This window comes from Gavia stellata, chromosome 5, assembly GCF_030936135.1.
Source record: "Gavia stellata isolate bGavSte3 chromosome 5, bGavSte3.hap2, whole genome shotgun sequence".
Taxonomy (NCBI): domain Eukaryota; kingdom Metazoa; phylum Chordata; class Aves; order Gaviiformes; family Gaviidae; genus Gavia; species Gavia stellata.
In genome coordinates this window covers 60,122,401-60,139,844 of record NC_082598.1, presented here as the reverse complement: position 1 = coordinate 60,139,844, position 17,444 = coordinate 60,122,401, and the positions used below count along the sequence as shown (strand labels likewise).

General features: G+C 41.3%; 2 protein-coding genes across 2 annotated transcripts in view; one reads left to right on the top strand and one right to left on the bottom strand.

Annotated features, from left to right (window-relative positions):
* Nucleotides 1–21: 21 nt before the first annotated feature.
* Nucleotides 22–7,541, top strand: STAP1 (signal transducing adaptor family member 1). The gene is made up of 8 exons (XM_009817941.1): nt 22–159; nt 2,594–2,665; nt 3,349–3,462; nt 4,153–4,209; nt 5,157–5,311; nt 5,947–6,075; nt 6,723–6,792; nt 7,431–7,541. Exons 1-8 carry the CDS (start codon nt 22–24, stop codon nt 7,539–7,541), a joined length of 846 nt encoding a protein of 281 aa, XP_009816243.1.
* Nucleotides 7,542–12,902: 5,361 nt separating this feature from the next.
* UBA6 (ubiquitin like modifier activating enzyme 6) overlaps nt 12,903–17,444 on the bottom strand; it is a 31,475-nt gene continuing 26,933 nt past the window's right edge. The window contains exons 30-33 of the mRNA XM_009817940.2: nt 16,872–16,999; nt 15,978–16,065; nt 15,513–15,607; nt 12,903–13,201 (exon numbers count right to left, since the gene is read on the bottom strand). Of these exons, the coding sequence (XP_009816242.1) occupies nt 13,066–13,201; nt 15,513–15,607; nt 15,978–16,065; nt 16,872–16,999 (447 nt within the window). The 3' untranslated portion in view covers nt 12,903–13,065. The remainder of the gene's footprint in view (nt 13,202–15,512; nt 15,608–15,977; nt 16,066–16,871; nt 17,000–17,444) is intronic.

Below are 17,444 nucleotides of genomic sequence, written 5' to 3'. Positions count from 1 at the left end.
TCCTGCTGAGATATCCAGAGGATGCCAAGAGGCATTAGGAAACAGCCTGAGGAAACTCCTCAGCCAGCCCCACGGCTAATCTTCCAGGAGAGGCAGAGGATCACTGGTCTGCCTCTGTACTTGCAAGGTTACCTGTCTGTCCGGCACTCAAGATGCCAGGTAAGGCACACAGTCCCTTGCAGGGCGTGTGGAAATATTTCCTCAGAAATGTATTGCTGTCAGCTACAGGTCTGGGGGGGATAGGTTTTTCAGCACTGGCTGACACAAACGGTTGCACCAAAATAATGATATCTAGTTATTTCTGTTCATATTACTTGGGGCGGAGGAGAAGTAAACTAAATTATGCAAGGTAACCATCAGTATCTCCAGGATCCCATTATAATTTACTGTTACCGACTGAAATATGGATTGAGTTTGACTGATTTCATAGCTACCACCATGGTGAAAAGCTAATGCAATATTTTGAATACCAAGAGCAGAGTTTGACATGTTTATATTGCTCTGACGCATCCTCTATTTACTGGAGAGCAGTATCCATCCTGAAGTCTTCAGTGACATGCCACCTGAAGTATATGTGAGATTCTCTACGTCTTTTTTTTTCTTGTTAGTAAGGGCTGATCATTTAACATACGTGGACTAACTGGGAAAATAAGAGTGATTTTTTTGACCCAAGATAACTATTTAAGACGCAAGTCTGTAAATGCCTACATGCTTGTGTACGTTACAACAGCATGTATGTTCAGAGCATGCCCCTAATCAAGCTGATTGCCCCTTTTTTAGCGCTTGATAATGGCAATCCCTGTACTTAGGGTTACAAAGTTGTTTTTACCCTACCTACACTCCCATCTCTGTAGGTGCAAGAAGGACAGACTAGAGAAAGTGACAGTCATGCAGTGATAAAGGCAGACATAATCAAAAGACCAAAGTAGCCTGGTGGTTCACAAACACAGGAACAACCAAGTACCACAGAAAAAAACCAGGAACTCCAAGAAACAAAAAGTAGACTAATCTTACTATTAATTCTTCTGCAGCACTAGAAATTATTCAACTCATTGCATTGCTCTATCTAGCAGGAGAACAACTCCAAGTTAAAGCTCCCTCTTACGTTTATTTATAATCTTTTACGTAAAACCTTTTTTTCCCCCTGAACAACCCCTCCTTCTGAAATTCAGTAACTACCATACTGGAATAACAAAAACTAACAGGGCAGAGCAATAATACGCAGCCGATCTGAAGAGACTTCTGTGGGACTGACGAGATGTGTTATTACTGTTGAGAGACCCGACGGCCAAGAGAAAAACATATTCATGGCTGTGAAACAATGACAAGCGCTCCTGGACAACTACTCTTACTACATTTCCATAGAGCAGAAAGCCCAGTTCACCAGCTGCAGTTCCAATACTTCCCAGGACATCCAGCCCCATACCACAGCAAGTGTTCACAGCCTTCATTAACTTGCCAGGGACAGATAGTTTAACGAGGACATTTACCTTAATGCAACACTGCAGCGCTCAGAGGTTGGGGTCCAGAGGCTGAACATTATAGAAATTTTACACTAGTAATTTGACAGAAACCACCAGAAAGACTAGTTAGGCGCTAGCAGGGTAAAGAGCAAGCATCACCTGCAGTAGGGAATGTTGCTCACCCTAATCTGTATGACCTATCAGACTTCCCAAGTAACTTCTTTTTTCAATGTTTGTGACTGTGTTTTAAACTCCTGCCTCAAACAAACAAACAAACAAAAAAAACCCCAAAACCCAAAACAACAAACAAAAAACAAGTAAACTGAAAACTAGAACAGAGTTCCTGTTTTACAGAAGTTGCCTTCCCAATTCAGTGTCCCATAACAGCTATACTTCCCAGGGTGTCAGGGGCACATGAAAACAGAAAAACCTTTCCCACCACTCTGGCATGACTGCATTAGGGAACAGTTAAAAGACTCAGACAATCATATTTACCTTGGCATGGTGTTGATATACAAACATTACTACACATAATTTAAGGACAAAGTATGTCAAATACCACTTCAAATGCAAGAAGTCCAGTTAATAGGTCAGACTACCGTCAAGCTCCATGATCTTCTCCCTATAGTGAGTAAACTGGCAGGATCAAAATTCAATCCAATAGGCACTTTGAGAGAATGGTGTTCAGAAGATTGGAGTCTTCACACATGTTCATCTCACACTATTTTCCACTTGTATGCCTTCTAGGGAGAGCAAGATTTTAAAGTGGCATTTAAAATATATTTCCCTTCCATCACATACCTACCCCCTTTAAATTGTTTGACAAATGGTTGACAAATGCTTAAAACATTTAAATTAGTTAAAAGTAAAGTTTCCTAGTTCCATGTCAGATTAGGATACTAGAAAACAAAGCCCAGAGCCTATATATCTTTTTGCCTCTAAGGAGTTATTTACTGAACTTTTTTTTTCATAAACTGCCTGCAAAATACACACTTGCTCTTTAATGATCTTTAAAACACTGAAAACTAGCATATGACAACAGTTTTTTCTTAGCAGTTCTTTCACTTTCAGCATTTTGCGGGAACTAAAAAGATCGTCTTCACAAACTGACACTTCCTCCTCTCCAACAGGAATTTAGAGTGTATTGGACAGAACTCAGAGGAACTATGCTCTTCTTTTATGATGATAAGAAAGCCCCAACAGTGAGTAATGTGTTACCTTTGTAACTACCCATCTGATTAAGTGCATCAATTATTTTCATGAAGTAATCCTTATGTACTCCAGACGCCTCTCGGCACCCTTTCCCCTCTCATCTGCATAGTCCAGAAAAAAAGAGTAGTGAACATTGTAACAGAAAGGCTGAGATCAAAAAAAGCCAGAGTGAAACAAACTATCGCATATAATTCTCCTCATCAAAAAAAGGAGTGTTTTTTGGGGACCTGAGCTACAAACATATCCAGATTGCTCCATAATTTTACCAAGTGCCTTCTCCTCAGCTACGCACAAGGGTAGAATTGTCGTGGTGTGTAACATGACTTTCCTTTATGCAGCTGAGGAAAAAGAGCTGGGTATTATGGTGTACTCTGGCTGAGGGTTTAGTTGGAGTCACAAAGCAAATACTCAGGGAGGTCTCGTGGATTTAATCTGTTTGTGATTATGAAGATTAGGATGGGAAAAATCCAGAAGGTACGTTGTTGGTGAGAAGAGCTTCTGCAAACAGAAGCAAAAGACTTAACTTTGGCACATCTGTCAGTTAAACTGACCTAAGCTTTTGCAAAAACAAAAAGTTTCAATCTACTTTCTTCTAAACAAATTCCTTTGGAGAACAGCTAGATTTTTGGTGAAAACTACAACTTGTGCTATTTCTCTTTGCCCCCCTCCTTAGTACTCACAGAAGTTAGATATATCAGCTTTGACCTCAGCAACCAACGTTTATCCAGATGAAAATGGCTCCGCACGGTTCATCCTGATGCTGCCAAATGGGGAACTAGAACTGAAGGTAAAAAGAGGAAAGCTGTGATTTTTAAGCCATTCAGTACTTTACTCCATCTCCCAGAGATCTTCAGAGCTCCATTTTGGTGCGGGAGTAGAGCTGTCTTCTTGACATCTAGCCGCACAGCCGGCAGCCAGGCAGCACCAAAAGGCAGTCAGAGAGGGAGGCAGGATAAAGGCACCTACCGCCAGGGAAACTCCCCCTCGAGGCATTAGAAGTTTTTCTCAGGAATATCTGGGAATATGAAAACAGCAAAGAATCGAACAAGAAAATGTACAACAAAAACCAGGAAGTATCACCCTGACAGGCCCACGTCACCTGTAAAGCCAAGAAGGCGATAAAAGACCTGACCACCCTGCCATTCAGAAGCCACGCAGATTGTAGTGCTCAGGGACTATCTAGAAGGTTTTATACTTGAGACTCACCCATCTCCTTGGACCCACGTAACCTTCTCCTTTTACTCCAACAGAGCGTATGATTTTTTTTACCTCCCCACCTCTGTCCTCTCCCTCTAACTGAACATGCAAGTACTGGGGAAGTGCAGGGTTTCAGGGTGTGACGTAGCTTGGCAGGGAGCTCATTTCCAGGCATGGCACTTCTAAAAGGGTGAGTGTTATCTGAGGCTTCTACGTGAAATATTATACTTTTTTTTTGTTGCTGTAGTAGTTCTTACACTGTCATTTTCTGTTCTCTCAGGCTAATGACTGTGAACACGGGAAAGAATGGAAGGGGTTTATTCTCACCGTAACAAAGGTATGGAAGAGCTTTGTATCTCACTTCATGTCAAAAGTGTCTATAAGGGAGATTTGTCTTCATGCATGCCAGAAGTTGGCTTCCACAGGCACAAACCCTCGCTTCTAAGGTGTTTGTGCACACTAAACTGTTGATGGTAATTGGTTTTTTTGTTTGGTTGGGTTTTTTTTCCTGAGGAGAGCAAAATTCAGGCTGATTTAAGAAATTCGGGCTGGTTTAAGCCCAGCTCATCTGCAATACACACTCCGCCATGGTATCTAGTCAGACACAGTTCCCAATCCACTGTTTGCTATCCAGGAAGGAAAAGACTTCTAGCACAAGTCCATCCCCTGCAGCTGTGAAAAAGGGAGCCTGCTCGGAGAGACAAGTCTCTAGGTCTTTATTGTGGGATAAAGATGTAACCAAAGAGATGGCCAAACTGCACACCTGAGAGAACCCCCCAGCCCTGTGTTTTATTCTACTATTCTTCTTAGCTAGATGCACTTTGACAATAGCAAGACCCTCTTTGATAACGACCAGTGGAAAAATAAATGAAGTTTGTTCACAAGTGACTTTACATTGGCCTAGCTGAATCACTTAAAAAGCTGAGGATGGCTGAAATAGGTTAAACTACATTTATACAGCCTTTTGCAGTATAGCAACTGCAAAATATCGTTGTGGATTCTTACATCATTCCCACTTCTGTCAATGCACATTTCTTCTAATTCAGGACACAGATATTCTTATTTCCCTATTCGAACAAAAAACACACATGCAGCATTTTATTCAAAGCAGAGGCACATCCAAACCTTCCAGATTATCACAGCTGCTTAAACCAAGCAGGTAAGAAAGATTTCTGCACAGCAGCTGTGCTCAGAGATTAGCTGTGATGCACACACAGAAACGATTGCTCACAATGTTTGTCCACTCCTGTTTTTTTTTTCCCCAATTATGCTGTTCATTTTCAGCTGTCAGTTCCACCAGATGAGTCGTTACTACCTGGGCAACTTACAAGAATGCATGAAGTCCTAGAGAAGGAAAAGAAAAGAAGGATGACACTTAATGACTGTTCCTGCTTGAACAGAAAAAGCCCTTCCAGCAGAACATTGACCGCGATGCCAGTGTAAGCTCTGACTGAACTATGCAAACCCCAACCTGAATAAAAAGCCTTCCCTTCTTCTTTCAAAGTATTATTTCTGTGCAGAGGCTCAAAATTCAGCTGTTGTACAAGGGTTGTATAATGTTCAATGAACAAAATCTACCTTAAAGCCTTTATAGAGATTTCCTAAGGGAAAGATTACTCCTGCAGCTTTCCTACAATGCCTTTTGTTTAGAAAAGGCTGAGTGCGGCATATTGCTATGCCTAAAAAACTTTTCAGAAAGCCACACGTTGGGCTGCTCTATCTGCCCTTCTTAGAAAATGCTGATTACCATGGAGAAATTCAAGGTGAGTCCAAGTTACTCTTCTCACATTCTGTCCAAGGGTCCAGAAAGCATCATACCTGTATGAAAGCTTCACTTTCTCTCTGAGAATGCCAAAGTGCTGCTGTCCTGAATTATGCTCCTATAACAGCATTAACCAGCAAGAGTCCTTCAGGTGTCATGCCTCTTGGCAGCCATGGCTAGTTACCCCGGGTAAGCCTAGCATTGTGAAGAGGTGTTAGCCCGGTAGACCGCGTCTTTTCGCGCAAGTCAGAATGACGTGGCCTTGCCAGCGTAACTCGCATTCATGCCGTTTCTCTCCTCCCTTCTATGCAGGTGTTTCTACGCAGTATCTCGGCAAGAAGCAATAGAGATGTTAGAAAAGAACCCTTCATGGGGGAATTTGATCCTGCGTCCCGGCAGCGACAGCAAGAACTACGCAATCACTATCCGACACGAGCTGGAGTAGGTTGATTCCACAATACGTTATCCCATTCTTAACTAGTATGCACTGTATTAAAAGCTGAATTCCCAGAGGTGACATGTGAAACATATGCCTTGCCTTCAGGCTATTTTGAGAAAGGCAAACGAGGCAGCAGGGCGGGCCTGAGACTGATTCCTTGGTTCTCTCCTCCTCCAAAGCCAGTTGGATTAAACAAAGAAGCAATAAAGATCAGCCAGCAAAAGCCCATTTCCTTGGGTAAATGGGCTTCCCCTGTTTGCCATGAAACCCTACTCAGTTTAAGAAATCATCAAGCAGAATGAAAATGGAACAAGCTGTACCCCTTTGCAAAATGAATAACAAAAAATGAGACACAAGTATTTTCAAACAGTAACTTAGTCTAAAACACACCCCATTTCAACTGAACTGCCATGTTTCAGCTTTTGCAGAGCTTCAGAACAAGAGGCATCTGAGACACCAGGAATGACATTTGCAATTTTCAGTGTTTCTTAACTAAAACGGGAAAAAACAAATCCTGCCACACACCTTCAATAAGCTGTGGGGGTATTACAAAGCACACCCATTGCTCCTGTAAAGGCATTTATAATGACGACGATACATCAAAAAGAATTTCATTTCAGGCAGCATATCAACTTTCATTTTCTTTCAGTGCCCCATGCTTAAAGCACTACAAAGTGATGTCCAAAGGAACAAGCTACATTATCGAGTTAGAAAGACAGGTAAGTGAGCAATTCCCTTGTTGAAGATTCTTAAGCAGATGTAAGAAATATCACTTTGCAGAAAATTAGAAAAGCTCTAGTAAATTCCTTACTATAAAGTATGCAGAGAATTCAACTCTCTTGTTAGTCCAACTAACCTAATCTCAAAGAACAAGTTATCTTTTAAGAATGAGACAAGTAGGGGGGAAAAAACCACATCATCTTCTAACAAAAGTAAAATCAAACCACTCGCAAAACATCCCAGATTGCTTAATTTTTTTTTCCTTCCACTTTTTCTTAAGAGATGTTTAACTCATAGCCTGAGAAACATCCTATTGCTTTGAAAAAGCAGCTGCTGAAAGAGCATCAGCAGTCAATCGAGAGCACAACAGTACAGAGAGCGATCTCTCTTTTGCTTTATTTACTCATCTGATGGAGTTTTATGTTTGAGGGTCAAAACGTTACCACAGATTGCAGAGGGCTGTCCTAGACCTCACTGCAGCCACATGCTGGATGTAAATCAAGCATCAGTTGTTGGAGAAACATTGTCAGGGACGCCAGCCTGCCAGCATGGTTTTGAAAGTGTATTCTCAACACACGCAGCATGTTGTATTTAGTGAGGGTTTGGTTTGGGGTTTTTTTTGGTTTTGGTGAAACAGGTGACACTCCCAAGCCTTCAGGATGTTGTCAATTACTTTGTGACCCAAACCCGAGGGAACCTGAAGCCGTTTGTCACACAGACGCGTGCTGCGGAGGACCCGGCATTCTGAAAGCAAGCTGGTTGCTGAAGGCATGCACAGGAAGGGTCCTGCTAAAAGAAAAACGCACGAGAAGCAGCCCAGGAACTCCGCACTATTGACGATAAACAGAAGGCATTCCCCAAGATATTCTTTCTCCATTTCCAGAACAGCTCTGTTGGCTCTAAATGGTGAATGTGATGCAGCTTCTCCCAGAGAAACCTCTGAGATTTGGGGAGGGCAAATAACCCCAATTCCTGTAGAAGATTAAACGTGGAAAAGACAAGAGTGGGAAAGAGAGGACAATACTGCCTCTGCAAAATGCAATGGAAAAATACTGTATTGAAATTAGGTGGTGTTTGTGGGCTCAGTTCTGTCACTGGCTCACAGCGCAATAAAGTCTTTGTGTTAGAAACCCCATTTCTTGTCTACTCACTTCTAAAAGGATCGGTGCCATTTATGACACCCCAGAGAGACAGCAGGTATGCCCCACCTCTGCTGGGGCTTTGAGCACTGCCAGAGAGGTGCAATACAGACCTGAAAGCAGAAAATACAAGTCTGCCTAGCTTAAACGGGGGGTTCCTGGTTCTCTGCATGGTCATGCAACCCTTACAGGACCTGGAACATCCCGAGTAAGGCAGCTGGGGCATTTCCCATGTTACGCAACTGAAGGAGGGCATACATTCAAGGAAACTGAGGCACCTCCGGCCCAGCTGAACATTTCCACCCCTTCTACGTGCCAGCAGGAGTGTTCGTGAGACCCTGCTGTGAGCTGCTTCAGGAAACTAAACAAAAATAAGTCAGTGTCCCTGTTGGTTAAGCTCTCTGAACTACCTTCTCCAGGGGCTGAGACAAGCGAGTGCAAAGGAGAACAAGACTGCACAGAGCTGGTAACGAGGGAAGGCAGCAGGGCATGTGAGAGCCCTGCTGATCATACTGAACAGTTCTGGAACCCCACCGAGCTTTAGGCACAGTATCTATCTTCTTGGAAACTGGGGATCCAGCCTTCAAATCAAGCCACTCAAGTGAACAGCAGTAAGATCTGAATTTATTATTTTTAGCCTCTAAGTTCTGCCAGGCAGCTGGACTGAATAAAGTGCTTACAGGATAGATACCCACTGCTGAGCTACACTCCTTCATAGTCAGTGGAGGTGACTAGCACCAGAGCCCGGCTTTTTTGTTTAAAAACACCCCAACCAAATAAACCGCACCTCTTCTCTGACAGTGGTGGGGGAGCATTCACACAGCTCAGCTGAAGACAGCTATGACCTAGGTACCGAAGCAGCTAGCGCCTTCACTACACGCACAGGGAGTGCTCAAGGTAGAGTTGTTCCTATTTCCAGACCAAGATTGATCGTCATGTTCCTTTGATATCAGCTGGGAATCACAAATTAAGTATTACTTGTTTCAAGGATTACGGAAGTCAGTCAAGGCTTGGGAAGGTTATCTTAAAACAATGCCCACATGTTTCTAAATAATAGATTATGTGTGACCATACAAAGGTATTTATAAAAGTACAATATAACATGAGACATTAGCACTTTCTTTTCATGAAAATAATTAAGATCACTTTGTGAAGATGGTTCTGCTCAGTATGCATCAGGTTAGAGTTGCAGCTTTTCCTCAGTATGAAACTGAAACTTGTATGTTGCTGTGAGAAGTGGGAATTTAATACTTCACTGTAGCTGACTTTGGCCATGCAAAATGATTTACTTACTAGCAAGACAGTTCTGCTGGTGTTATCAATACTGTAAACTCATGACGCCTTTAAGCTTTCTGCAGCATGGATAAACATCTACGCTAGCTGCTTCATTGACCACACGAAAGATACCAAAAGACACATTTACTAAAATAAACTCTTAAAAGCTATCTGGTCAAAACTCACCAACCTCCGGACAAAGGTTTAGATTGCTGCACTGTGCTGCAGCAGAGTATGCTTTCCGTAATTGCAGAACAGGAGATAATTAACAAGGATGGATAAACCTTTCAAGCTAATAAGACAGTTGCATTTGGCTGAAACTCAGTTCCTTTCTTCAAACAACTGGCCTACAGCCACATTGTTTCAAAGACACAAGGAAACATTAAGAACATGAACTTATCTAAAGCCTTTCCTTATGTTTGATACAAGTCATACAGATATACAAACTCTCTGCCTAGCTCAAACCCGCATTATTTCAGGATGCGAGATGCCATGACGAGGTGATGGGGTTTCTGCATTCCCAGAGGCCCAGCTGGTGCCAGAGTTGTTCTTTTTATGTAGTCATTATTCTTGAACAGCACTTTTTTTTTTTGGTTTAAATAGACATTCACATATTCACCATACATAGGAAAAGGGTGGGAAAAAAAGCTGAAAACGTGTACTTTTTACTCTTTGTATAGGTAAATGAAGTCCTAAATCCATCAGATCCGCCAAAACAGTCTTGTTAACAGTAGCGTGATCTTCATGCTGAATCCTCACTACTCCTAGCATTACAAAAACACAGAGATTAACCACAGAGAACAGTTGAGCTGGGTACTAAATGCCTCGTGTTTTGCATGCACAAACATTCCTGCAACTATCAAGAATGAGAGAAATTAAGGGAAAGCTAGTGTACAGACAAGCAAACTCTGCAAGAAAGCATTTGAGTGAGAAAGGTCTTTAATACTGATATAAAACTTCATCCCTGCAAGTCAACTGCTCTTTCAAAGAATAACATTTTGAAGGAAAGCTATTCAAAGTGTTCCAGTGGAAAGACGGTTCTTCATTGCTGCAGGGAGATGGCTAGCTCTAGCTGCTCCATGGCAATAGATCATCAGTCCTAGACACACACACAAGCTTTGATTACAATGAAAAAAAGAAAAAAAGCAGTTCTCAGATTCCCGGCAGCACTACGAGCCTCTGCACTGCTAGCACCAGCAGTGACAACGCTGGAGGTCTGGAAGACCAGCACCCCAAAATTCACTTGCACGGTTTGATTGAGCTCTTTTAGTGTGATCGTGCTGAGCATCTGCTGACACTTCTGATAAAAAGCAGCAACAGACTGAGAAACGGGCTGTACCGAACACAAATTCACACTCAGTTGGCTCACTCCACTCTGCGTAACCTTCCACATAAATACATTCACTCTCCATATCAGCAATTTCAGAAAGTTTTAAAACATGAAAAACGATTTTAATGAGCCACTTGACATGCACAGTTGTTCCATATAAAGTCCTCTTTAGGTCATTACTTGTAAGGTTTTACCTAGGTTAACTTATATCCAGAAAATTTTAAAGGTCTGCTGATAAATATCTAGAGCCATTGTGCATTTTCAGTTTTTCCATCAGCAACTGTTTAACTGAGCAGACCCCACCCCCAAAACAGATACTCATCTGACAGATACACACAGTAAGAGCAATATAGAGATACAGCCACGTCTGTAAATTCTGGCCCCAATCCCTGCCAACATCGACCTGGGCTCTTTGGCAAGGGTCTCACAAAGCTGTACGCGTTGTCATTAATAGAAGCCACTCCATTAATTAGACCGGAAAATTTACCTTAAATCCTGAGGACCGTCAGATGGCATTCTAGCAAAGTACTGAGACTTTACTCTTTTTATATGCTACTTACTTTGAAAGCATAAGCACAATGTTAACACCACACTAACGTACCAGAGTGTACTTACTCAAAGTTTCATTTGTTTCCTGGTCTCCAACTGTGAGAGGTGACAGTGCTTTCGACTTGACCTAAACCTTTAAGTGATCCTTAGCACTAATTAGTGAGTTCAGTTAAGAGTTCAGATTGTAATACTGCCACAGTGAAATACATTTTAGTTGTTAATTAGAAGTGGAAGCCTACTGTCTGCTTATGCCTTCTCTGCATTCTAAACGTAGTCGTCTTTTCTCCCGTTTCAAAAAGTTTCTCTAAAAGTTCTTAAAAAAAAAGAAATAAATTAGGTAGTTTAAAAAGCAGTATTATTAGTCTAGAAAATTATATCTATAAACTAGACCAACTGTAAAGCTATATACACCTTCCAGAAGATATCCTGCACATAAGACTAAATCCCAAATATTGGAATAATTGTGTTGATTCCAGCTATTCAGTTCCATACATCTTGGTGTTCAAGTTCCCAGCCTAATGGCTGTTATTCCTGACTACAACTAACCGAAAGGGAAAAAAGGAGAGGTACAATTCCTGACCGATTATGCTCATTAAATGTGAAGATATTCCTAAAGTTTAATAAATTATGATGGAGGATAAATGGCTAAGTAGTCAATAGCTTTTGCAACAGCTGCAGGAGATAATGTGCAATCACAGTCTCCAAAGCTTAAACACATTAAAAGGTTTTCCAGTTCATAGGTTTTTATTCTAACCTCACTTCACTCTATCATCATTGGGAGTGAAAAAGAACTACCAGTGCAACTATCCAGTGTTTAAATGATACAGAACATAAGGGGGTGTCACAGATGTTTCTGTAACGCACCTCTGCCTCACCACAGCAGCAAAGCTAGTTCCTAATTATTTCCAATCAAGCAGATTCTTTATACTTAGATACCCTAGTAACTGACTGATGATGATAAACCCCTCAGTGTTCAGCGCAGCTCAGACTTGTGCTGTGAACAGGTGTACAGCATAAGCATTCGCTATAAGGAAATGGTACCAAAAGGAGCAGCTGAGGAAACAGTGTTTGCTATGACAAACATCCAGAGCCATTTGCCTTTTCCTCCTTTCAAAGCCATCATTTGCTACAGTGTTTTTAATTTGGTGAGGGCAGAAATGCTCAACCACACCAAACATTTTCTCTTTCTTGAAGACAAAGTTTTATTGTTGAATGTGTTAACTCAGCTCTCCAATAGGTTTCCACTTTCCCCATAATGCAGTATTCCCCAAAGAACAGTCTTAGTGCAGATAATCAACAATTCCAGATCTCTTCACTTCAGGGGAGCTGTGACAATTTACACCTACTCAAGACCTGCCTCCCTAGGTTTCCATGTTGAGACTGACATAAGCTGGCTGCTCTGGCACGCAGCATCACTAACTGTTCAGAAGAGAGCGCCAACAACACAATGAAGCAGTTCATCTGCTTTTAAATGGGAGTTTAAACCTTTTGGATGGATGAAATCTCACGTGTAGATGGCAAGAACGGAATTCTTGTTTGAGAATTAAGTAACATATGAAATGGATTTGAGATGTTCTTAGAACACCAGGAGTATCATAAACAGCAGTTTCCCCATCTTTTGCACTCTTGTCTGAGCAGCACCTAATTTGCACACAGGGACCATTTGTTAGAGTCACCATTCTTCCTGCTTTCTTCAGCTCCCCACAAATTAATACAAATCTTGTCTTTAAGGTAAGGACTGTACTGGACATTCCATCTCATGGAGTGACCCATCCTCCTTTGAGCAAACAGGTTTGAAGAAAACAGGAGCAGACGAAACATAAATCCAGTTTGTCTTCAGTGCAAAGCCACTGATTTTCATCATTTGTTTTAATTAAGGCCTCACCAAAAAGAAATATATAGTACCATCTTTAATAGCTGAAAATTAGCACACTCCTTTCAGAACAAGTGGTCCTGGAGTGACTTTTGTGTCTCTACCATCAATTGTCTTCCTGAACAAAGTAGTATCTCACTGGTGGCCCTGGCAAGTCTTCCTCTCCATCAGTCTCTGGAGCAAACGATACTGTCAAATCCACATACTTCTTATCAGCTGATGGTTTCACAAGCTTTTGCATCCTACAGGGAAATAAACAACAGTTTGTTAACATACCTGAAGGAGGATTGGCAGTGGGAATTCGGGGCCAGACTAGGATGAATTTCACTGCCAGCAACGAAGCCCAACATACTAGAAACCAGATTAAAAATGGAGAGTAAGCCGCCTTTTAATTTTGACACAAAAGCTGTTCCTCCTCCTGAGGTATAGCAAATGGTACTCCATTTTCTTGATAGACTTAGCCTGTTAGTGAGCTATTACATTGTTCACTAACAAGAGCTCGGTACAAAAGAGAAGAGAAAATGGCCAGTTTCGATGGGATTCCTCACCGACCTAACTTCTCTTTGACGTCCTACTGAGGCACAACACGAAGTAGGATTTAGGTCAATGAGGAGGAGTAAGTTCTCAGTCTACCAATAATGGCTGGTTTTAATATGTTATTAGGGAGAACCACTGCAGTGCAGACACTAGATACACACTTCTGATGGAAAGTAGTTCTATTGGAGTTAAGACTCATTAAGTCCTTGAATTTCAAAGGCAAACAGAAATGAGGGGGGAAAACCAGCCAGGATCTGGGACTTCTTCCTTCCTGACCACAACGTGAGTTTAAAATAGGTAAGTGTGTCATGTCTAAGTGAAACTTCCCCCCTTTGCTCTCACCCGTCTCAAAAGCTACAGCTATTGCTTGGAAGTTGCACAATAAAATACTGAAGTTAAAGGTCAATCAACCTCACTTTCATTACATATCTTTGGATGTCTCAAAACTATTTTCTTGCCAACTCAGAGCACTAGTTCATGAGGCCAGCTCAAATGCTAGGAGGCTGGGGGAATACAGTCACCCATTTCTGTTCCTCACAGGTTACTTAAAGAAGTATTTCCCTTCTGGCTATGCTTTAGCCCCCAGGTCAAAAAGCGGCTTTCCCTAAAGTACTTGTTCCCTTGCAAGAACACAAAGCATTAGCCTCTTCTCAGCAGAGATACTGAGGTCATAGCCATTTGCATGCAGAAGCCCCAAGCTGCAGAGCAAGGCAGGTAACTATGTGTCTAAAATTTGCTTTTAAGGCATATGCTACCAGTCAATGCTCTAACTCTGAAATGAAGACAGAGCATTGCAATGCTTGTCATATTACAGCGAGAGAACGGTTTTAAACACCTTAAGAAAAAACAAGCACACAAGCAAGACCAGAGTTTGCTGTGCAAGTATCTTATAAAGCTTCTGGAACCACTTGTAACAGAACCCCAAGTTGCTGTAGCTACATGGAAAGTTTGAACTGAGTCTCAGGGTAATAAGAAATCCCGATATTCACAGGAAGGCAGCTTCACACCATGCCTTTGACTTCATTACACACCCCACTCATTCCAAATGATTTGTACAGCTGTAGGAGAAGGAATACAAACAACTCATTTTGAGATAAGCTGTAAATTCGTATCTTAGTACGTCAGGCACTCTAAAGGCAGTACCAGTTTAGAGGCTCTTCTCCCCCTGGAAGTTTGAAGTAGCTTACCTATAACATATACTGTTTTGCCTGACGTTGCCTAGTGGCATACCTTCGAAACATTACTGATCAAGGCATCTACTTGCTCCAGCAAAGCCTGTGAGCACTGACCAGCACACACTTCACAGGAGCTGCGAGGAACAAATTTTGAGCTAAAGAAGTTCAATCAACATAAGGTAGAACTAAAACTGGGTGAGATCTGGCTGTTACTTTGCAAAGGCCTATCAGTGAAAAACCAATGCCCTGCCCTCACACCCTCCGGAACTTCCAGCTTCTTATACCTCAGTTTCCTGTCAGTGACCAGCACTGCAAAGCCTTGTCAGCGTCTTCATTTTGAACAAAGGCTAAAGTGAGCTAGAATCTCAAGGAATTACTATGAATTGAACAGACTTCCAGAAATCTCCATCTGCAACCAATACATTAACTCCTTCCTGAATAAGTGTTTTCATTCTTTCAGAAGCTAAGTTGCTGAGTATCACCATTAGTTTTAAGCCAGTTTAAAAAGGTTCAATTGTTTGATTAGTCTTGTTCTGCTTGAACCAGGGTACATTCTTTCCCAAAAAAATTACTGTCAGACTTCTTTGGGTTTCTCATTCTGGCATTTATCAGTTAGAGTAGCATTTTGCAAGTCTCCTGTCCTCACCACAGAAGTTAATTCACATTCCCTTTTTTTTTTTCTCCAAAGGAAAGAAATTACCTTTTTTCTTTCCCAGATATTAATGACTAGCAACCACTTTGAGAGAAAACATTGCTGTGACACACATCCTTATGATACAACCAGTGAACATAATTCATAGGTGCACTCACATCCCTCGATTCATTTTCCAGTTATACTTACGTCAGCTTTAATCTTTTAATATGACCTGGCATCACAGGAACATAGAGCATTTTGACTCCCTGTACAACCATAGTTGGTTCAATTCCGTATTTCTCCTGGAATTCACAAATTAAAACTTATTAAAGGACTAGACAGCTGCACAAGCCAGCAGATACTACTACTGCTAATACTACAACTAATTATTCAAAACCATAGGATCCCAACGAGAACACTTGCTAATGCATGGACACTGACAGAAGTTTTATTAAGATAGATTTGAGCCAATCGAATTAGCAAAGAATTTGAAAATAGGCTTGGAGGCATTTAGAGACATTCCCATTGACATTAATTCTTTCTAGAATTACTCTGGTTGAACAATAACTTGATAAAAGAAAAAAAAATCAACAAAAAACCCAAACCAACAACCCAAAACAGGAAAATCCTTTCCTCTCATCTTGTATTAACACGGTACAATAGATAACTTACTCTGACAGCATTTATGAAGTCCAACAGAGTAAAATCCTCTTTCCCATAAATCGTCCACCTGTCCCAGATTGTAAATGATATCCCATTTCTGTTTTAAAAAGAGAGAGGTTGTTTGTTACTTTAGAACGTGAACTCAGGCACTTCCTTTAAACATGTATTGAAGAACTGCTAACCCTTCTAGCAACTCGCTGGTTTATCCTGAGCAAAAATCTCTGCCCTCTCTGCTGCCATGTCTCCAGCCCTTTGACCTGGCTAAGCACAAGGCACAGTAAGAACTCCTAGTAAACATGGTATCTGGCAATGAACTTACTGAGTTTTCAGACCTACTGAAAAATAGCTCTTATATTGACTAAGATGCAGCAGTGTGTCCAGTCTGTGCATAAAGGATGTTTATTAATAACCTCGCCACACATCTAACTCACCTAGATTTTTAAAGCCTCACTAGCAACAGCTTCCACTGAAAACACAACTAAGCCCTTAAAACCGCTATTTTTAAAATTAGGACAGAAGAGTATGTGCTGCATTTTCCAAACAGGAAGTTCTTGAGCAATGCATTACGGGACACCCTTGGCAGTATTAAGAATATCAATTACACCTTTAGCAGTACATAGTAAATGGATAACAGAGTTTGATAACAAGCACTAACTGATTCATGATCTTCCAAGTTTAAGGAACAACAAAAAAAATAATCTTGAATATCTGTAACTTTTAACCAGAGTACGAACATGAACTGTGGTTCCATCATAGTTTTGCTATGTGAGCATATAAGGCCTTTATCTGCTTATCTGGATTTAATAACTGTACAAACTTTGCACTTGTTGTAACAGCTCACCAAGTTCTAAGCATCAATTACCAGGCTTCCAAATACCACCCTTCTGCCACTGTCCTTCCTACCTGATTTCTGTTCTTCTTACTTCAGCAGTTTCTGTAAAGACCATTATGGGAATGGCTAGATTCAGAAAACAGTTCTTGTATGCATCAGCTGGGTAGCCACCCACAACTTTGATGAGTTCCAGTGCAACCTGCAGTAAATCAGAATCCCATACTTCCGTGAGACCAAGCGCAGGTTTCAGGTACTGTGTTATCAACACTAGTTTAGTTAAGAGGCCAGCAACTACAGGGTAAGTTGTTGATGAGATCAGCCTTTGTCCAATCAGCAGAGTAAGTCACATCTGGAGATGCAACCCAATATGCCACAGAAATCAATTCTGTTGCTGCTAATGGAAATACTTAAAATGTTCAAAAGTGTTCCTAATGTAGGACTCTTCCAAAACTGTTTAATTCAAGACACCTCCACAAAGCATGCAGTTCTGTTGAGGTGCATGGATGTGAACTACTACAGAACCAATCCTTTCCACTCTTGGCAGTGGCACTCCGATGGAAGTTAGTATTAACTGCAGAAAACAAAACAAAATGCTGATCTCCAACTCCTCTTTCTGGTCAGCAAATCAGAAATAAAAGCATGAA